Consider the following 22,938-nt stretch of genomic DNA (forward strand, 5'->3'; position numbering starts at 1 on the left):
AGTTGCCGATGACTGGTACCAGCGGTGTCAAGATCGGCCTCTGTGGAGGAGGCTCGTGAAGGACGGTATTGGGCAGTTGGAGGCAGTCGCCCTCAAACAACAACGGAGGGCGGAAGAGTGACGCTCACAACAACGAGCGGAGCGCCGGGTGGCTAAAGCACAGCGGGTTGGCACAGTAGGGGGCACAGGTGGTGCACCAGCCAGTCATCTCAGTCAGTCAACCCGTGGCACCTGGGTCTGCCCCGTGACCTCCTGCCCGCGGGCGTTCGACACTTCACGTGGCCTCAAGGTGCACATGGCCTGGCACAAGCGTCGTGGTGACGCCACCGCCACTTAGTGGCGAATGGGAGTTGTTGTTGTGTACGTGTGTGTGTGTGCTGGTGTGTGTGTGCTGATATGTGTGTGTTCTGGTGTGTGTACGTACACACATCCTTGAAAGATCTGGGCAAAGTCCCATCGGTGAGCTCCTCCGGCAGGCAAGGCTGCGTTGGCTGGGTCATGTAGCCCGCATGCCGAAACAGCTTTTGTTCGGCCGGATCGAGGGGGCTAAACGGGCGCGGCACGGGCTAGAGAAGAGATGGAGTGATGTGGTACAGGAGGACGTGGAGCTGAATGGACTTGCAGATGACTGGTACCAGCGGTGTCAAGATCGGCCTCTGTGGAGGAGGCTCGTGAAGGACGCTGCTACTGGGCAATTGGAGGCAGTCGCCCTCCGACAACAATGGAGAGCGGAGGAGCGACGCTCACAACGAGCGGAGCGCCGGTTGGCTAAAGCACAGCAGGTTGGCACAGTAGGGGTCACAGGTGGTGCATCAGCCAGTCATCTCGGTCATCTCAGTCGACCTGTGGCATGTGGGTCTGCCCCGTGACCTCCTCCCAGCGGGCGTTTGACACTTCACGTGGCCTCAAGGTGCACATCGCCTGGCACAAGCGTCGTGGTGACGTCACCGCCACTGAGTGGCGAATGGCGGTTGTTGTGTGTACGTGTGTCTGTTTTCGGGGAGCGGTAGCGTAGCGGTTAGCGCTACGCTGCGCTACGAACTTGGCGACCCGTGTTCGACTCCCGCTCACGGCCATCACAAGTGACGATTATCTGAACCGGTCCTGGGCCTCCCCTAGGTCGACTCAGTCTCAAATGAGTACCTGGTGCAGTGTGTAGTGAATATCGCCACTGGGGAGACAAAGGTGGCCAGGAGCGGTTGCTGGCCACCCAACTCCTCCTGTGCCGTTCCAGCCTTCATAGCTGCTACTCGCTAACAGCACTTGCCCCAACAGTCTATGAAGGCTACACTGGAGGATCTTTGTTCCGGTGAACATTTGTAAAACTACCCACGTTTTCCGGGAGGCTCCCCTCCCCACTTTTTTTCTTTACACGGCCACACCCCACTCGCTGCAGAAGTGGCCCAGCCTGGCTCCCTCACAGTGGTCCAGCTTGGCGCCCTCACAGTGGCCCAGCCTGGCGCCCTCACAGTGGCCCAGCCTGGCGCCCTCACAGTGGCCCAGCCTGGCGCCCTCACAGTGGCCCAGCCTGGCGCCCTCACAGTGGCCCAGCCTGGCGCCCTCACAGTGGCCCAGCCTGGCGCCCTCACAGTGGCCCAGCTTGGCGCCCTCACAGTGGCCCAGCCTGGCGCCCTCACAGTGGCCCAGCCTGGCGCCCTCACAGTGGCCCAGCCTGGCGCCCTCACAGTGGCCCAGCCTGGCGCCCTCACAGTGGCCCAGCTTGGCGCCCTCACAGTGGCCCAGCCTGGCGCCCTCACAGTGGCCCAGCCTGGCGCCCTCACAGTGGCCCAGCCTGGCGCCCTCACAGTGACCCAGCCTGGCTCCCTCACAGTGGCCCAGCCTGGCGCCCTAACAGTGGCCCAGCCTGGCGCCCTCACAGTGGCCCAGCCTGGCGCCCTCAGAGTGGCCCAGCCTGGCGCCCTCACAGTGGCCCAGCCTTGCGCCCTCAAAGTGGCCCAGCCTGGCTCCCTCACAGTGGCCCAGCCTGGCTCCCTCAGAGTGGCCCAGCCTGGCGCCCTCAGAGTGGCCCAGCCTGGCGCCCTCACAGTGGCCCAGCCTGGCGCCCTCAGAGTGGCCCAGCCTGGCGCCCTCACAGTGGCCCAGCCTGGCTCCCTCACAGTGGCCCAGCCTGGCGCCCTCAGAGTGGCCCAGCCTGGCGCCCTCAGAGTGGCCCAGCCTGGCGCCCTCAGAGTGGCCCAGCCTGGCGCCCTCAGAGTGGCCCAGCCTGGCGCCCTCAGAGTGGCCCAGCCTGGCGCCCTCAGAGTGGCCCAGCCTGGCGCCCTCACAGTGGCCCAGCCTGGCGCCCTCACAGTGGCCCAGCCTGGCGCTCTTGAGACGTCGGCCCCGCCTCTACTACTCAGGTGGCTCCTCCCACGTCTCTTGGCTGCAAAGTTGAAGGATCCTTGAGTTAAAAAATTCACCTCTCCCGTGATACAACATTCACATTTCAATGAATAAGATCAATAATGCATGTAGATCAAACTTCAGGGGCATATGTTTCATATACTTTTATTTGTTTATTTTAAACGCAACCATAACTTAATAACCAGAACATTCTGAAGGGCTGGCATACATAGACCAGAAGGGCTGGTATACATTATAGTATACCAGCCCTTCTGGTACATTGTGCTGATGTAGTTTCACCCACGTGTATCCACGTGGAGCTTTCTGATAGCATCTAAGGCTCGGTGGTTGAGTTGGTAGCACGTGTGGCTGCAGTTCATGGGGTACTGGATGAAAATCCGATGTTTTCATTATATGTTATTACTTTTCTTGATTTATTTAGGAAATTAATTTAAAATCTCATTTCGTTTTTTTTAAATACATGCATATGAAAAGAAAACATCAGTGTTGAAAATTGATGTTATAATAAATGGAGCATTCTGAACATCAATCAAGGCCTCGTGGTGCAATGGATCGCACGGCTGCCTTTGAAGCCGGTAACTTAGTTTCAAACCCCGGATCAGCATTTTAGCTGATTTACAAACTCCGCGATGACGTCATGGCGGAATTGACGACCAATTAATTACGTCAAACGTACGCGATGACATCATCGCGTACTATTCCACGGGCCCTCGATGCCTGCTATGCAATGATTACACCGCGCGGAGCCCCCCACCTCCACCCCGTGTCTGTATGAAAGCACCGTGGCTAAATGGGTTGAGAGGCCAACCCCGGAGCCGGCAGGAGCCAGGTTTGAATCTCGGCAGAGGCAAGCTGCGAATATATCGGGACAAAGGCGCAAGAGAAGACGGGTGAATGTTACAAACTAGCGGCAAGAGAAATGGAAGGGAAATCTCCATATATAAAAGGCAAAGTTGTGAATGTGTCTGTTCAAAATGTTTAGCGTACTTCCCGACATGCAACAAACTGCAAATTTGCCATGTGGGTACTTTCCAGACTGTACACCATGCAAAAATTAGACTTTGTTTTTGGGGGGGGGCTCAATAATGCATATTTATTTTGGACGGCAAGTGAGCTGTGACGTCAAATCTGTCACGTGACCCGAGCATGTGGAAGCGTAACGCATTGTAGTGTAGTGGTTAGCGCGCTGTGTGTGTATCTGTGTGTGTATGTGTATCTATCTGTATGTGTGTATCTGTGTGTGTGCAGTGGGGAGCGATAGTGTAGCGGTTAGCGCGCTGCGCTATGATCCTGGCGACACGGGTTCGATTATTTGAACCGGTCCTGGGCCTCCCCTAGGTCGACTCAGCCTCAAACAATTAACTGGTGTGGTGTGTGAACATCGCCACTGGGGAGACAAAGGCGGCCGGGCGTGGTGAATTAAGTCCCGGGCGAAGCCGGGTAGTAAAGCTAGTGAAATATAAGGGAGGTGTGGAACAACAAAGTGTGGTTGCGATGGAGGCGCCCCACCCCCTGGTGGACGAAAAGGCTTGAACCTGGGTATGGAGATAGAAAGGAGACCTGTGAGTGACGGAGGTGGTTGGACCCAGGAGTGACGGCGACCTGGATAAAGAACACGCTATTTTTATACTGGTAGGAACCTCCTGGTGACACCACCAGCCCACAGGGGATTATTGTGTCCGTCCGTCGTGCATCCAAAAATGGGAGGGGTGGGGCTGGGTGGGGGGTGGGAGGGGTGGGAGGGGTGGGGCTGGATGGGGGGTGGGAGGGGTGGGGCTGGATGGGGGGTGGGAGGGGTGGGAGGGGTGGGGCTGGATGGGGAGGGGAGGGGAGGGGCTGGGTGGGGAGGGTGGGGAGGGGCAGGGTGGGGAGGGGCTGGGTGGGGAGGTTGGGGAGGGGCTGGGTGGGGAGGGTGGGGAGGGGCTGGGTGGGGAGGGGCTGGGTGGGGAGGGTGGGGAGGGGCTGGGTGGGGAGGGGCTGGACGGGGGGTGGGAGGGGAGGGGCTGGGTGGGGAGGGGCTGGTCACCCCGTGGTGCCCTTATAAAACTCAACGTTTAACCTACTCACGCCGGCTTGTGCCCGCCCTCACAGTCGGGCATATTTGCGGAATACACCACGTGGTGCCGCCGTTAACCCTGGCCATTGACCGAGCAGCCCAACGTTCCTATCAGCTCCCTCCGCAGGAATGTTTTTTTTTTAAACGAAGCTGCTTCAAAATGTCCGCTAAGGGGCGCTGTTCTATTGAAGTTCCCATAGAAATTGCCGCTTTCACGCAATAACGGAACAATAAACCGGACATCCCCGGTATTGCAGCGGTAAGATTACAGCGAAATCTGCCACACAAAAAAACTATTAAAGTAACGTGAGAACGGTAAAATGGTAATCGTTCTTCAGTCGGAAGCGCTGCATTGATGAGATTTGGCATTACACGGCTGCTTTAATGACTTACAGCAAAAAAACGTGATTTATCTAAAAAACACTGTTAAATATTACCTAACCAAGAAAATCGAGCTGTTTAACTCGTTAAAACCCATGGAACCAGTGAAGTATGGCCAATAACCCCCGTGTCACTGACTGAGAAGGCCCTCGATCCAGCAGTGGATTGACATAAGGACTGCAAATGTCCAAACCGCAACCAGTTACACCGGAGTGAAACGTTATCCAATTATGGAAGTCTGCAAAATCATTTAAAGTTACTGCTAACATTATTTTTACGTAACTTAAAATGTTAATTCCCATCATGTATATCCCAGCGAGCAAACCGAAGACACCACCCCACCCACCCATTGTCCCCATCTCAGCTCGCTCCACTCCCCGTGCTCTCCGCTCCAGCGGTCCGAGGAGTCACCCTCTCTCTTCACACCTCCGTCAAGCTAAATGGGGAAGGTCGCTCCTCCTCCTCTGCTGCTGCTCCCTCTGTCTGGAGCTCCCTCTCCACGACCGTCCGCACTGTTAAAGGCCCTTCCCGTGCCGTGGAGTAGACTGCCAGCCCTTCCTCTCCCTCCCCTGCCTCTCTCTCCGTCTCTACGAAGCTCTCCGTCTTTCATCCCCTCTGTCGGTGCCGTCTCCTCCTCCTCGCTTCTCCTCCCCACGGCTGCCCTGGGGGCTCCGTGCCCCGTGCCCCCAGGGTAACCGCGTCCCCTCGCGTCTCGCCACGGAAGACGCAGCGGCCGCACTGAGCAAGAAGCTCCCAGAAATCCACAACGCCCCGTGCCGGGGGTTTCACTGCTAAGTGACGCCCTCGACGCGAGCGTCTAAGTTAAGAGCGAACGGGTTGGATTCATATTCTTGGTTCTTTCGATGAAAGTCACGTAGAGAGAAAATACAAATAGAATGAAAAGATAAATGGAAAATAAAAGCAAAGGGTTGGATTCAGAGAAACCTCTCATAGACCGATATGTTACAATCTATGGGAGCCTTTAACATTAAAGTCTATGGGAGCCTTTAACATTGAAGTCTATGGGAGCCTTTAATATTGAAGTCTATGAGAGCCTTTAACATTTTCTTTGGTTCTTTCGGTAAAGTCACGTAGAATGAGAATAAAATAATAAATTGTTATTTTATTTTATCAATTTATTATTTTATTCTCATTCTACGTGACTTTACCGAAAGAACCAAAGAAAATGAATCATTGCAGTCACGAAAGCTTTAAATCGAAATTTAGCCTTTAACATTGAATATGGGAGCCTTCAACATTGAAGTCTATGGAAGCCCTACAACATTAAGTCTATGGGAGCCTTTAACATTGAAGTCTATGGGAGCCTTTAACATAGAAGTCTATGGGAGCCTTTAACATTTAAGTCAACAGGAGCCTTTAACATTGAAGTCTATGGGAGCATATAACATTGAAATCAATGGGAGCCTTTAACATTGAAGTATATGGAAGCCTTTAACATTGAAGTATATGGGAGCCTTTAACATTGAAGTCTATGAGAGCCTATACAATTGAAGTCTATGGGACCCTTTAACATAGAAGTCTATGGGAGCCTTTAACATTGAAGTCTATGGGAGCCTTTAACATTGAAGTCAAGGGTACGAGTTAACATTAAGTCTATTGGAACACGCACACACTGAACACACACACACTGAACACACACACAACCTGAACACACACACACTGAGCACACGCACGCTGAACACACACTGAACACACACACTGAACACACACACACACTGAACACACACACACACTGAACACACACACACACAACTGAACACACACACACACTGAACACACACACTGAACACACACACACTGAACACACACACACACTGAACACACACACAACCTGAACACACACACACTGAGCACACACACACTGAGCACACACACGCTGAACACACACTGAACACACACACTGAACACACACACACACTGAACACACACACACACTGAACGCACACACACGCTGAACACACACACACACACTGAACACACACACACTGAACACACACACTGAACACACACACACACTGAACACACACACTGAACACACACACACACTGAACACACACACACACTGAACACACACACTGAACACACACACACACTGAACAAACACACACACACTGAACACACACAAACTGAACACACACACACAACTGAACACGCACACTGAACACACACACACTGAACACACACACACACTGAACATACACTGAACACACAAACACACTGAACACACACACTGGACACACACACACACTGAACACACACGCTGGACACACACACACACTGAACACACACACACACAACTGAACACACACACACACTGAACACACACACACTGAACACACACACGCTGAACACACGCTGAACACACACACACTGAACACACACACGCTGAACACACACACACAACTGAACACACGCTTAACACACACACACACACTGAACACACACACACACACTGAACACACACACACTGAACACACAACTGAACACACACACACACTGAACACACACACTGAACACACACACGCTGAACACACACACACGCTGAACACACACACACTGAACACACACACACTGAACACACACACACACACTGAACACACGCTTAACACACACACACTGAACACACACACTGAACACACACACACTGAACACACACACTGAACACACACACACACACTGAACACACACACTGAACACACACTGAACACACACACACTGAACACACACACACACTGAACATACACACGCTCAACACACACACGCTCAACACACACACACATACTGAACACACACTGAACACACACACACTGAACACACACACAGCCATTCCATGCATTTAGCTCCTAGGAGTGCCTCGGTGAGACTAGAGAGTCGTTTTGCAGGAGGGTCCACGCGTTGTGATGTGTTGGCCAGGTCTCCGCTTGTCCGTTTCCGTCACACCTCAGAAACTAAGCAGGGTTTATGAGCCTTCGGAAGACCAGTATTTATATTCCGTATATATAAACCACATGCGCGGTTTATATACGCACGTACACAACTTGCGTGCTGTGTGTTTAGTTTGTTGTCCTTCCACCGCATTTCCGTTTAGCGCGGTTGGCTACGTACGGCGCGAAAGAAGTTCAACATACGTACATACGGTGTGGCAGACGTCCAACATACACGCGGCACGCGCCGAGCGGTGGGCGGGTCATTGGGTCATTTTCAGCGCTCCACAAAAAAATAACACATTTATGTGCCTGTCACAGTGGTACCACGGGCGTCCCACTGCATACGAGTTGTGGGTTAGAAGGCAGAGCAGCCAAATCCCATCGGCTTCCCCATAACTTCACCCCCCCCCCCCCCACACAGTGACCAGGGGTGATGAAGTATGGTCAAATAACCCTGCACGGCTAGCGGAGGCCCTCGTCCGAGCAGTGGAATAACGTGGCACGCGCCGTTATTGTGCAGGCGACAGCGCCCACGTGTTTGCCCCATGGGAGTCTCAAACAAAAGTTGGGGGGGGGTGCGTCTTATAATCCGGTGCGTGTGTGTGTGGGTGGAGCGGTTAGCGCTACGCTCCGATACCAACCCACGGGCGCCCCGAGTTGGATTCCCGCTCACGGGCCAACACCAGCGAGACGATTATCTGAACCGGTCCTGGGCCTCACCTAGGTCGACTCAGCCTCAAAATGAGTACCTGCTGAGGTGTGTGAACGTCGCCACTGGGGAGGCAAAAGCGGCCGCGCGTGGTGCTGGCCACCCGCCCATCCCCTCGTGTGCCGTCTCGGCCTTCATAGGGTGCTCGCTAACAGCACTTGCCCCGACAGTCTGTTACAGGCTATACGGGGAATCTTTGTCTTTGTGTGTGTGGGAGACCAGATGAGTGTTAAACTTCGTGGGGTGCGTCTTACTTTCCGGAGCGTCTCGCAATCCGGAGAGAACGGTCAAATTAGGGGCCGTCCATAAATGACGTCACGCACCTGGGGGGGGGGGGGGGTAGACGTGTGGTGGTGATGCTGATGATGCTGATGATGAAACCGATGCTGGGCTCCCACCAGACCGATTCTCCTGTGAAGCTGCGTGAGACGCGAGCGCCCGTCTTGCCGGAGGACGTGCCGGTGACGTTGAGCGCAACCGCCAGCGCATTCCAGCTTCTCAGTGGGTCTCTGTGCGAGTCTATGGGTCTCTGTGCGAGTCTATGGGTCTCTGTGCGAGTCTATGGGTCTCTGTGCGAGTCTATGGGTCTCTGTATGAGTATATGGGTCTCTGTGCGAGTCTATGGGTCTCTGTGCGAGTTTATGGGTCTCTGTGCGAGTCTATGGGTCTCTGTGCGAGTCTATGGGTCTCTGTGCGAGTCTATGGGTCTCTGTGCGAGTCTATGGGTGTCTGTGCGAATCTATCGGTCTATGTGTGAGTCTATGGGTCTCTGTGCGAGTCTATGGGTCTCTGTGAGAGTCTATGGGTCTATGTGTGAGTCTATGGGATCTCTGTGCGAGTCTATGGGGTCTCTGTGAGAGTCTATGGGTCGATCTTGACATCGCTATACCAGCGCCCTCTCCCCTTCTTTGGGTTAGGAGGCCCGTGGACGACCCTGCTGGACAGTTTGGAGGCGAACGCCCTCCAGCAACAATGGAAGGTTGACGGAGTAATGTTTACAACGAGGTGAGTGCCGGGCGGCTAAAACGAGTGGAGTGGGGGTAGCTCAGGTGGTGCCTTGTGCCCAGCGGCGAGCCTTCGACACTTCACGTGGGCCTTAAAGTGCACCCAGCCTGCGGTAGTCGACATCACTCGGCGAAACAGCTCTTGTCCAACTTGAATGTAGAGGGCCCAATCAAGTTATAGAGGCGGCCCCCGTGTCTGCGCTGCGCGAGTTTACCAATCATCGGGCGTGGGCAGCAAGCAACGATGTATTGAACCTCGAGGCTGCCAAGCCCCGGGCACAGGCGCTACGCCATGTGGCGACTCGCGAGGGGATTGCAGTGGTGAGACAATCTCAAAAGATGTAAAGGCGTAGGACTGCAATTCCTTGCTCACACAGATGCTAGCAGAAGACTCTCACTAGCCGGCGTGTCGAGTGAGAAGACCCCTCTCTCGTCGAGGGGCAAATTTTCGTTCTCTCTTTGGCCGATTGTTTTTAATTGGCCGCGCCCGGATGATAATCTAATCGAACCAGGTAAGTGCATCTGAACTACAAGTGTCAGTGAGCGGTGATTACCCTTAACTAACGCCAGCATCCCACGCAGAGAACGTCGTGCATGCCACTCACCACGTGCTCACAGCAGCGTCACGTTGCCCCAGCGTTTGTTTATTCGTGCTAGAATGTTCGGCTGGGTTATTTCGGGACAATAATTATTTACGAGTACTTTATATCTTAAACAAATAAAGACAAAAAATATGCAACACATACAAAATAAACAAGATGTGAACCCTAGGCCCCGCAATTTTTTTCTTAGTCCAGGCTTGGGCTGATGGCTCAAAAGTTGAGCCACGGCTCAAAGTTGAGCCACGGGTCACAGCCACGCTTGACCCGAGCCGGCTCCAAACGGCATGGGTCTCGGCCCCACTTAAATCGGACATCGGCTGAGCCCAGGCCTCAGCCGAGCCGCTCATTCGTCCGTTCTAATGATTATTCCTCACAGGACTGCCGATATGACGACACTATCACCGTACGGTCCGTGATAATCGCATATTTTTTTGTGGTTACTAGATATCACAGGTCGATGCTCGTTTATTTTACCGGAAATGTTAACTTCCCGATAGAAGAAACCGTGTTAAATAGTGTTTTTTCCAAGGTTCCACACGATCGCCGTTTCGCATTTAACGAGCGCAGGTTTGTAAAACGTCCCCCCGGCTAACTACCGTGACTTTGGCTTGGCGATTACATATAACGTCGACTTTAAGACAATCATCACAGATTAATTTGCAGTGGTTAGGAGTCATATGGCAAGGCCTATGTTAAGCAATATGCAGTGTAAGAATGAGTATGCGATCTTGAGTTGTACTTTTTAAAAGTGCACAGCGACGCATAATAAAGTTAAAGAAAATGCAAAACAATTATTAAGGGCGATAGATATCGCGATAATCGCCATATCGTTGAATAAAATATTGTATCATGAAGAGATCGTGGCAATCCTGTACAACATCCAGTGGCATGATGTCTCCACGGGCTTGTGCCAGGCTAGGTGCACTTAGCATCACCAGTGCACCTTGGGCCGTTTCGCATGCACACACACACATAGCAGACATGAACTATCCACTGCTGGATGAATAATTCAAGACTCCACGTCACGCGTTTAATGTACAATACATTTTTTATTGAAATTACTTAATTCAATATTTAGGGCCGACTTAAATTACGAATGCAGTAATAATAAAATTAAAGTACATCACATTTGTAAAATGAAAAAAATAAGGTAGAAACATTGAACGTATTTATCAAATTACACTTATTGCTCCCTACAAGCACAAAAAAAATAACTCTTTACAACACGGAAGCAAAACCCGAGGCGACGTTTGCAAATAAACCGTGCGACGAACTCAAAACGCGACACATGCACTCGCCTTCAAAACACGTCACGAGCCACGCTCTATCCACTGCTTGACGGAGACCCCCCGCCCCCCCCCCCCTCTCAAGGTCTTGCGACACCAGCGCCACGATCCTTCTCGCTCCTGGGTGGATGCTCACCTCATCGCTCCATCTCCGCGGATGGGGACGCCCGCCGGGTCTCCGGGGGCCGAGTCATGTCATTTGGGTGCCACTCCCGTCACCGGGACTGATCCATCGGTCATCGAGCATCGGAGAGGTCTCCTGTCAAAACAACCCCCCCCCTCAACCCCCCTCCAAACACCACCGCTCTCGAACCGGTCAACAAGGAGTCCGTTCAACACGTTAGCAGGTTTTGGCGACTAATATTATTCAAAGTAAAAAGTTTTTTGGGGGGTTGGAAGACTTCCCTTCACAAATTGTGGCAAATCGCCCGCGATGAGGCTGGTTGTAATTACCCAGCGAAACGACACGATTCTCAAATTGTAAATGTTGTGGGTTTACTCTCCAACACACCGGTCAGTGTGTGCTCAAGTAGCTACTAATTGGCACGTTTTGTTTACGTGGCAAACCTTCATAATTGTCCGGTGGTGGTGGTGGTGGCGGAGTTAATGACACATCTTACATTTACGTGGTCTAACCCAATTTTTCTAAAATTTTATTTCATATTCCACGCGTTCCACTTGCACATCTCTCGGTGTCAATTCCAAAGCACTCATCTCCCCGTCATTCTTTGCACGCTTTTCATCCTTTGCTCCACCTCATCGGTATCCACGATCGCCGCACGAAAGGAGAAGAACCCGCGATGTTTCCGTCTCAATGTGTAATTAGCGGACAATTTTTGCCCGCTCGGAAGCTTGACTGCGCGAAACAACACGTCACGTTACATTTGGTTCTGTACTCAAATTGTCTAGCAACGAGAATCAAACATATCGGTTTAACAGTCACGGGACGACACATTGGCAGAACAGGCTGGGCATATACTGCCCCCCCCCCCACCCCGACTGCGTTGAACAGTGGTCACTTGAACGTTGCTCCTTGATACCCGCTTCTTTGGGCCATTCTCAAACACGAAGAGGTTTTTGCAGCGGCCTGCGCGAGTTCTGAATTGACACTTACCGTCTCACGACGTGAAGCTGACAGGCAACATTTGGGGAAGGGACGGCAGCGAGGGGGGGGGGAGCGGGTGGAAAGTGAAGTTGACCGCATCGGCGTGCGTTAACCTTGAAGTCGTACAAGTTCAGCGTGGCTTAGCGACGTTTTTTTTCCTCCCACGACCAAAGCCCCAAGCGGGCCCCCCCCCCCCCCCCCGATCGTCTCCGTGGGCTCATGCTGCTGTTCCCCACTCGGCCGGGAAGGCAGTAGGTTATAGAGTTATCTCCAAAAACGCGGCAAAATCACTGCCGAAAAACAATATAACCTACTACCTCATCCAGCCGGCGCGGTTCGTGCTGATCCTCGGCGTGCGCGGAACGAGCAGAGCACCCGTAGAATCACCATCATCTCCCCACCCCGCTACCCCCCCCCCCCCCACCTCTATCGTGCTCACACAACCCCTAATCCCTCGCATGCCCCTGTGCCATCTAAAGCATTTCTTTGTTTCTACTGTGGGTGTTTTTTTTTTTAAACCACGTTAAGCCCCTTGAACAACGGTGCTCTATAAATATAAAACGAGATTATTTTATATCTCCACTGATTAGGGGGGGTTCCGTAGGCTCGTAATTTTAGCAATATTGGTTTAAGCGCTCAAGCAGACTCTGGACTGGATCGGCTCGCCTCGCTATTGAACCGGTGCTGCTGAAATGCACGCACGCCCGAAAAGGCAAGCCGTGTGGCCGATGGGGACGTGGAGTGCATACAGGCGATCTCTTGTTCAACGGGAATGTCAATGTACGAAATTTCGCTATCATGCAAACTCGTACGTTCCGGAACGAATTTTTAACGTGTTACGTTAAATGTGCACTTAGGGGAAAAAATTAAAACAATGCACATGGTTTGTCGTTTATCCGAGCACTCATTTCACTAAAGATTCGGGAAAGTACTGTACAGTATTTTTTAATTTTTCCCGACTTATTTTGAGTATTACTATTCATATTATATCCTACAATGAATGTACATGTTAAAAAAAAAATATGCCTGCTGCATTCTCAACTGTGATTTTATGATTACGTCTTGGGGCCGAATCTTTCACCGTAAGAACGCATCTGCAATTATACAATGGAAGTCAATTTGGAAAAAGTAATTCGATAAATGGAATTTCGCTTTACGGGCAAATTTTCAGGATCTGTATATGGAGGGATGCCTGTACAGTCCCTAAATGTTTTAATGTCGCAGGGCAGGTGTATGTTAAGGGGGAGGGGGGAAATACGAAATGTATTTTGCCACCTAAAAAAAAACAGCACGAAATTAAATTCATCTTTAATAATGTGCCCGCTAAATAAAATTCATCTTTAATAATGTGCCCGCTAAATAAGCACAGAGAACATTGGCTCACGTGGCCCCCACGTTTTGCTCGCCTCCCCCCGAAAACCCAAGGCCATGCCGAGTCGCCCTTCTCAGCTCAATGGGCTCGACTCGGGAAGTAAACTCCTGATCCCGATTCGATCAACAATTTGCTCGTGTAAAAACAAAACAAAAACAACGGGTCTTTTCCTTCGCCGCCGCTCGGGAGTCCGGCGAGGTGGGGGCAAGGCTGGGTCTCTCCGCAGGACGTCCGCACCCGCGGGAAAGACAGTAGATTGCATAGTTATCTCCCAACCGAGGGTGTGACCCTAAAACCATACAATCTACTACCTCACCCCGCGAGCCGGCATGGCCAGACCAACGCTGCTGCTGCTGCTGCCGCCATCGTCGCCGTGATAATCATCATCATCATCTTCAATGCCGTCGAGACCTTCGCCTTCACATCATCAATGTCATCGTCGTCACCAGAGCATTGTTACCATCACCGATCATTTTCACCACCGGCATCACACCATCACCAATGTCATCGTCGTTGTTGCCGTAATCATTGTAAAACAATCAATGCCATTGTCAGTAAGGCCTTCAATAATATTCATAATAATAATCATCATCAGCAACAGAATCTTCACCACTACCGTCAACATCTTCATCATCGCCATCACCGGGAGTATTGTTGTTATCATAATCCCCATCACCACCACAATCACCATTTCATCAAGCCCTGCTAGGCCTGAAGAAGCCTGCAGTGCCAAGACAATCTGGCACCAGACAAGGCTTCGTGACCGAAGCCTGCTGCTACAACTGCTGTGCAATGCTGCTGGTGTTATAGTGCATGCCGCTGATGCAAGTCTGCTGCTGCTGCTGGTGTTATCGTGCATGCCGCTGATGCAAGTCTGCTGCTGCTGGTGGTGTTATCGTGCGTGCCGCTGATGCAAGTCTGCTGCTGCTACTGCTGGTGGTGTTATCGTGCATGCCGCTCATGCAAGTCTGCTGCTGCTGGTGTTGGCGTGCGTGCCGCTGATGCAAGTCTGCTGCTGCTGGTGGTGTTATCGTGCGTGCCACTGATGCAAGTCTGCTGCTGCTGCTGGTGTTATCGTGCGTGCCGCTTATGCAAGTCTGCTGCTGCTGGTGCTGGTGTTGTCGTGCGTGCCGCTGATGCAAGTCTGCTGCTAGTGGTGTTGTCGTGCATGTCGCTGATGCAAGTCTGCTACTCCTGCTGCTGCGACAAAAGCCGCCTGTTCTACAGCAAGCGGTTGAGCTGCAATCAGTGAACATTACAGCTGTATTCACTGGCAGCATTTCCCATCGTGTCAGTTATGAGATTCTCCCAGTCAACTGGGGGTAAATGTTACCAAGACAGTAAGACACATATCCCCCTGTAGCCTTCACAGGCTGTTGGGGCAAGCGCTGTTTGTGTTCCTGTGAAGGCCAACACAAACTGATCAAATAGAAAGGCAAAGATCCCCCGTGTAGCCTTAAAAGACTGTAGGGGCAAGTCCTGTTAGAGAGCATCTATGAAGGCCGGCACGGTACACGAGGGGGCGGGTGGCCAACACTACACCCGGCCACCTTTGTCTCCCCAGTGGCGATGTTTACGCACTGCACCAGGTACTCATTTGAGGCCGAGTCGACCTAGGGGAAGCCCAGGACCGGTTCCGACAATTGTCACCGGTGTTGGCCATGAGCGGGAATCAAACCCAGGTCGCCAGGTTCGTAGCGCAGCGTAGCGCTAACCACAACGCCGCCGCTCCCCTGTTGTCGACACACGTACACACAAACAAGTACACACAAAGATCCACTCGTGTGTCGCCTGGCAGGCTGTTGGGGCCAATGGCTCATAGCGAGCAACTACTAAGGCCACCACAGCGCACGTGGATGAGGCCGTCACCAACTGGCTCGAAAATGTATTGTCTCCCCCACCCCACCAACCAATACGGCTTTACGCAAGAAACATTTAAGGCCGAGTTGATCTAGGGAGAGATACAGGATCGGTTCATTGAACCCCCTGCTACTGACGGGATCAGTTGTGGAAGCCACTTGACTACAATCCCAGCGATCCGGGTAGGACTCCCCGGGGCCCAGGATCAAACCGGTGACGTGCTCAAACGCACGCTCGCTTGCACCCATGCACGCACGAACGCTCGCTCGCACGCACGCACAAACGCTCGCACGGACGCTCGCTCGCACGCACGCACTCACTCACGGACGCTCGCACTCACTCACTCAGGAACGAATGCTCGCTCGCTCGCACGCTCGCACGAACGCTCGCATGGACGCTTGCTCGCACGCACTCACTCACGGACGCTCGCTCGCACGCTCGCTCGCACGCTCGCACGCACTCACTCACGGACACTCGCACGCACTCACGCACGCACGCACCCACGCACTCACTCACGGACACTCGCACGCACTCACGCACGCACGCACCCACGCACGCTCGCTCGCACCCACGCACGCGCAAACGCTCGTTCGCACGCGCGAACGCTCGCTCGCACGCACACACGGACGCTCGCTCGCACGCACACACGTACTCACTCACAGACGCTCGCACACACGCACGGACGCTCGCACGCACGGACGCACTCACGGACGGGCGAGCGAGTGAGCGAGGGCACCGAGTGTCCGGCAAGCAGGAGGGTAGTGTGAGATGACGATGCTCTCGTTAAACAAAAGGTGCCCCCCCCCGCCGACCTGCAAAAGACAAACCCGTGGGTAATGTAGCGCACCGTTCGGGTCTGCTTCCCAGCGACCGCCGCCGAACTCGCAAACAGGATGGAGCGTGGGCGACAAAACAACACAAAAACCTCGGCAAAGTTTTAGAAAATAAATACGAAGGGGGGGGGGGGGGGCGGGGGGGGTTTATTGCAACAGATTCGTCACTGTTTTAGTGACGCGTGCGCACGAGCCGCAGATTTCTCTCCTGTGTAAAGATGTAAAGTAAGCGCCAGATAGAGACGTGTCGAGGCGCAGCCCTGCAACTGCTCGCTCGTGCCACTGCTGGCGGAAGAAGCCTCCACCACTAGAGGGAGCTCTACAGCTCCATCACCACCCCCCCCCCCCCCCACTCTAGGTATTTGGCCTACTCTTCCACACTGGCCAGGAAAGAGGTGGGACTACCCACACGTTACACCACCACACACGACCTGAACTTATTATTTCTGGGGGGGACAGAGGCAGTGGTGGTGGGGGGGGGAAGGCGATGGATGATGAGGGGGGGGGGGGGTGGTAGTTTGACAAACTTGCCTCGTCGTTTCGACTGCCATGCCGGGTAGATGTAACCGATCCGGGAGGGGGGGGGGGGGGGGGCTCTGAATCGCGAGCCCGGTGTGCGACCCGACCCAAAGAGCACCCGCGGCGGTGGCAAAGGGGGAGCGAGAGAGAATTAAAATAAAACGACAACACAAAGAGAGCAGACAATACATCGCTGCGCGCACCGGCCGGGAGCTCCGGAGCAAGGCCCGAAGCCGCCGGGTCACTGTACTCGCCGCAGACGTGGGTCGCACGCACGCACGAGCGCTCGCTTCTAAATTTGCGGCGGCTAAACTAAGCTGTTAGCGCATTCCGTGCCAAGGGCCCGGGCTCACCTTACACAAGAGGCCGTGCCACACCACCCCCGGCGATCGGTATTCCGGCCCTCGTAGGATTTAACCCAATCTCCGTCGAATTAGCCCGGCCGTCTCGGATCGCGGGCCGCAACTTCCCCACGCCGGGCGCCGGTCTCAGAGCAATCAGACGGACCCCTGAACTCACAACCCACACGCACGTCCCCTACACACACACACGTCCCCTACACACACACACACGCAGGTCCCCTACACACACACGTCCCCTACACACACTCACACGCACGTCCCCTACACACACTCACACACACGTCCCCTACACACACACACACACGCACGTCCCCTACACACACACACACACGCAGGTCCCCTACACACACACGTCCCCTACACACACTCACACGCACGTCCCCTACACACACTCACACACACGTCCCCTACACACACACACACACGTCCCCTACACACACACACGTCCCCTACACACACACACACGTCCCATATACACACACACGTCCCCTACACACACACACACGTCCCCTACACACACACACACGCACGTCCCCTACACACACACACACACGTCCTCTACACACACACACGCACGTCCCCTACACACACACGTCCCCTACACACACACACACGTCCCCTACACACACGTCCCCTACACACACACATCCCCTACATACACACACACCCTACACACGCACGTCCCCTACACACACACACACACGCATGCCCCCAAGGCACACACACGCACGTCCCCTACACACGCACGTCTCCTGCAGGCCATTTAACTTTATAGATATTTAACTCAGGTCTACGAATGTTTACATTTTGAGGTTTTTCTTCAAGGGAATTCGCTGGATTTGCATAATCCTAAAAAATATATACTTTTAAGATTCGGGTCCTGCAAAATATCGGTATGGGGGGCCAAATAAACGTGACTTTTAATTTGTTTAACCCAGGCCTACGACAGTTTGTATCCGACGCGTTTGCGAAGGTTTTTTTGTTGATTAAAAGCAACAAAAAACTCACTTTTTGAGCGGCTCCTTGGGAGAGCGCGACACCAAACACTCCGGCGGGGGGAAAGCGTGAAAGTCGCCTGCTCGTGATCACGTACTGCGACGCACGCTCCGGCACAGCTGACGCCGGGCGGGGCACGGTGAAGCGGAAGCGACGCCACTTACTGGGTTTCAGAAATGAGATTTTGCGCTTGAATACAACAGCGGAGTTTCTTTAGCCGGAGGAACGAGGGAGGGGGGGGAGGAGGGCGAATTTATAAGACAGATGGAGGGAAAAAACAAAACATCCTCTAGAACAAAGAATGTATCCCCTTCAAAGCTACACACGTATTTCATCATCATCCAAGTAAGTATGTTGAACTGACTCTTTGGTTATTTCGGTAAAGTCACGTAGAAAATCAAATCAAATAATAGAATACGACGTTTCGGTTGCAACACAAGCAACCATCATCAGGTAAGAATGAATGACGAAACACAGACATGGAAACAACACAGGCAGACACACATGCAGTGTCTGTGTTTCATCATTCATTCTTACCTGATGGTTGCTTGTGTTGCAACCGAAACGTCGTTTGCTATTATTTGATTTGATTTTCTACGTGACTTTACCGAAAGGACCAAAGAGTAATTCCTGCAGTCACCAAAGCTTCGAATCCACGTTGAACTTCTTCCGGACCGTACGTAACCAACCACACGCTCATCGGAGGTACGGGGATGGAAGGACAAGAAACGAAACACTGAAAGCCGTTATAACGAAATGAATTTTCAAGCCGTTCCGGGCGGCCGGAGAAGCGCATCTGAAAGCGTGCGATGCGGAGACCGTCTTTGTTCGACAGCCAAAAGCCGCCGCCGGCCGCCGCCACCGCCGCCGCCGCTGCTGCTGCGAGGATGACCGAGTTCGCGTGGCGTGATGGTGCATGCCGCCCCTTGACGAAATCGGCAAGGGATTGCAGTTCATTTGTGGCGAGCACTTTTGTGCGTATAATGAGCGCCGTCAATCCACTGCCGGATTAAGGTCTTCACGCCCTCACGTGCCTGTGTGTCTAACCATTCGCCAAGGGTCTGCGCCAGAGCCAATTTCGGCGCTCCATCTCCCCAGTTGACGCCCTCTCAGACGCATTCCATTCCTTGACCGCCAGACTGTTAGGAGTACTATTTCATTATTTGTGTCTTTCGGTAAAGTCACATAGATAGGTCCACCTGATGCCGACCGTTTGTGTTATGGTCGAAACGTCGTGAGAATTTTTTTTGTTTTATATATATTTTATTATTTTATTGTTTCCCTTCAACGTGACTTTACCGAAAGAGCTCAGAATAGGTCCAAAGAAAATAACAAAAAATATAAATAAAAAACTACGACGTTTCAATCGCAACACAGGCGGTCGTCATCTTCCTGATTTTCTTTGAACCTATCTACGCGACTTTACCGAAAGACCCAAAGTATACGGATTCCTGCAGTCACGAAAGCTTAAAGTCGAGATCTTTAGTACTATTCTTCTTAAAATGAGTCGAGTAATCTCTTCCTTGTCTAATTGGAAAGTCGTCTAATTGGAAAGGCGGTGAACATTAATCGTAATGTATCTCTCAGGGTGTGGACAATTTAGCCACAAGCTGCTCATCGTTTATAACCCCTTAAAAATCATTGCCGAGCTCTTTGCAGTTGCTCGCCATGTTTTGCGGCAAATGAATGACTTTGGCTGTATTTTATACAACTTAAACTCAGGTCTCCCCGGCCAAAAAGAGAAACACGCATGAACGCGCCGTCAACCGATTCAACGGCGTTTACTTCATCCTCCCACGTTACAACGCGGGAGCAATCAAGTAAATAAGCCTCAGAATGACGCTACTTTGGCTCTCGCCATCTTCGGGGTGCCACGGCGGCAGAGCGGGGAGCACGCAGCGCCGTGAACACGGTTGTCCCCAGTTCATGTCTCAGTCAAGCATCGGGGGGGGGCGGGGGCGAAGTGATATTTGAACCGGTCCGAGGAACCTCTTCAACGACCTGCACAGACAGGCACGGCGAAGCAATGGTTAAAAAAAGTCCCCATGGCCCGACAAAGCATGGGAATAGGCCTTCATCGAGCAGCGGACTGAGACGATGACCCCATCGTCTGATCCGCACGGGGCGAGTCTCAGCGATTGTAATTTTGCGCCAGCTTCTCGGCATAGGTTCGCGCGCGGGCACAAAAAAGCACAACGATCCCCCGTACAGCCTCAACAGATCGCTGGGGCCTAGTGCTGTTAGCGAGCACCTACGAAGGCCAGAATGGCACACAAGGGGGGGAGGGTGGCCAACACCACGCCCGGCCGCCTTTGTCTCCCCAGCGGCGATGTTTACTACACACCGCACCAGGTACTCACTTGAGGCTGAGTCGACCTCGGGGGGAAGGGCCCGCGACCGGTTCAGATAGTCGCCACCCGTGTTGGCCGTGAGCGGGAATCGTACCCGTGGCGCCGGGCTCATGGCGCGCACACACGCTCTGGCACGCACACACGCTCGGGGCGCGCGCAAACGCACGCGCCCTCACCCCGTGGCGTACTGCGGTAGGCGTGCGCCCTCCTGGTAGGTGCAAGGAATAAAAATGGGCCCCCGACCCTCTGTCCCAAACCCCGCCCCCTCCCCCACATCTCTGAGCAGCCCGACGCCCGGGGAACCCTCCGGCCGGCGGCAAGCTCCCTGGCCAGCAAAAAAAAACACAAAAATCCCACACCGTGGGTCCCACCGTTAGCTCTCCCCTCCTTCGCACCCGACGTTTCAAACGTCAGGGCTCGAGGTGGGGCGACCGGATTGCGGACGAGCGTTTTCGAGGGGAGGACGCTCGTCCCGGTTGTGTGCATGGAGCTCGGGTGGGAACGGGGTGGGGGGGGGGAGATCTGGGGACTTGGCTCGCTGCTGAGGTGGCACCAGGGACGGCACCAGGGGCGGCCCCGGCTGCGACGCTCCGCGCAGTCGACGTTCCGAATCCCCCGCGTTCGGGTTGTGTCGCTCCTCGACGAGCGGCCGAGGGGTTGGATCGCGACGGAGGCGGCGCCGTGATGGCGAGGACGTCTTTGTTCTAACCACAGCATGTGTTCTTTGGTTCCAGTGCCGAGAATGTTGATTAAATTAAGTCGCCGGCGACATTTGGGAGTCAACGGCAGGTGACGCCCAAGCGTAAACTCCGCCGTGTGTTTAAATGAGGGAATGTCTCCGAGCGGGCGCTCAAGTTTAACCTTCGGCGTGTGGTCGGGGCATCCGAGACAGGCCAGGGCCACAAAGAAATTTCAACCGAACCTCCGAGTAACGTTTTGTGCCGAACGAGTTTCGATTGAAAAGTTCGCGTGGCACGGTGTGTGGCCGGTCGGTCGGCGGGGTTGCCAACTCCAAGGTACACAAAACTGGGACAACGTCATTGGAGGACGAATATCTCACAACACCGGCACAGGGAAGATCTCCAAGTAAATTTGTCATCACGCTGTGTGTATTATTATCATTACTATTCAACTGACAAAAACTTGAACATTTTTATAACGCCCTGGGAAGAGTTATCGATCACCCAGGAGACAAGCTACTTCAACGAGAGGACGATCCTGCGAAACGTCGCGCAGGTGGCAACACTCGTGATCGGGGGAAGCGGTGGGCCTGGCGTGGCCTCGGCGGCGGCGGCGGCGGCGTCGTGGGACGCCGCCTCGCGTGAGCGCGGCGAGTCGGGGCGGAGGGGGGCCTTACCGGAGGCGTCGCTTAGCGTCCCGTGGTGGTGGTGGTGGTGGAGGGGTGAGGGGGGGCGGGGGGCGATTCTCAGCTGGGCCGCGGCAGCCAGCGTCGGCGGCGGCACCGACGGCCGAATGTTTGCGCCGCGCCCCACGTGCGTGACGTGCCACCCCGGCGGACTTCTGAAAAGCACATTCACAGGAGTCTACTACGGTCGTGCTTCTCTGGCAGCAACCTCAAATGACCCGCTCGCTCGATCCCCCCTCCCCCGCCCCGTTCTTGCCCCTGCCCGTCAGCCAAACCGAGTGGGGGGGGGGCGGGGAGAGGAAGAAAAAAAATCATACCGGGCCATGAGCTAACAGGGCGCGTGACGGCACGTGTCTTTCACCCGCGGCCCTGCCTTGCCCAGCGAATCCACACCCCCCCCCCCCCTGCCGCGCAGCCCCCTCGCCCAACCGCGGGGGCCCGGAGGCATGCGAACTATTTGAGAAGTCGAAAGGAGGCGTGATTTTAAAAACGCCACATCGGCACACACGAGGGCCCGCGCTGTGTTACGCACGACACTGTGCGTCGTGTTGGCCGCGCGCGCTGGAACACCCCCCCCCCCCTTCTGCCTCCCTCCTTCCTGCCGCTCTCTCTCCACACACACCCCCCCCCCGCGCGCTTCCCCATTCCGCCCCCGCCGCCCCCCCCCCCATCTCTGCTGAAACTCACCCCCACCCGCGAGTGAACCCTTTTCACCCGGCCAGCCTCTTGTTAATAAAAAAAAAATTCCCGCATGAAAAAAAAAGCCACAGAACCCAGCGTTCCGCGCGGTCGAATCAGCGGCGCAGCGAGTGCGGTGGAAACGA

General features: G+C 53.9%; 1 protein-coding gene across 5 annotated transcripts in view; it reads right to left on the reverse strand.

The window, feature by feature from the left end:
• Positions 1 to 5,956: 5,956 nt before the first annotated feature.
• LOC142931072 (uncharacterized) overlaps positions 5,957 to 22,938 on the reverse strand; it is a 49,588-nt gene continuing 32,606 nt past the window's right edge. For 3 of the 5 annotated variants that reach the window (XM_076074449.1, XM_076074448.1, XM_076074447.1), the window contains exon 4: positions 5,957 to 22,269. In XM_076074449.1, coding sequence (XP_075930564.1) covers positions 6,391 to 7,602 — 1,212 coding nt within the window. In that variant the 5' untranslated portion in view covers positions 7,603 to 22,269 and the 3' untranslated portion in view covers positions 5,957 to 6,390. The remainder of the gene's footprint in view (positions 22,270 to 22,938) is intronic. The other 2 variants (XM_076074451.1, XM_076074450.1) reach the window with 1 other exon arrangement.

The sequence above is a fragment of the Petromyzon marinus genome, chromosome 48, assembly GCF_048934315.1.
Source record: "Petromyzon marinus isolate PM22_M1 ecotype Great Lakes invasive population chromosome 48, UKy_Petmar_22M1.pri1.0, whole genome shotgun sequence".
Taxonomy (NCBI): Eukaryota; Metazoa; Chordata; class Hyperoartia; order Petromyzontiformes; family Petromyzontidae; genus Petromyzon; species Petromyzon marinus.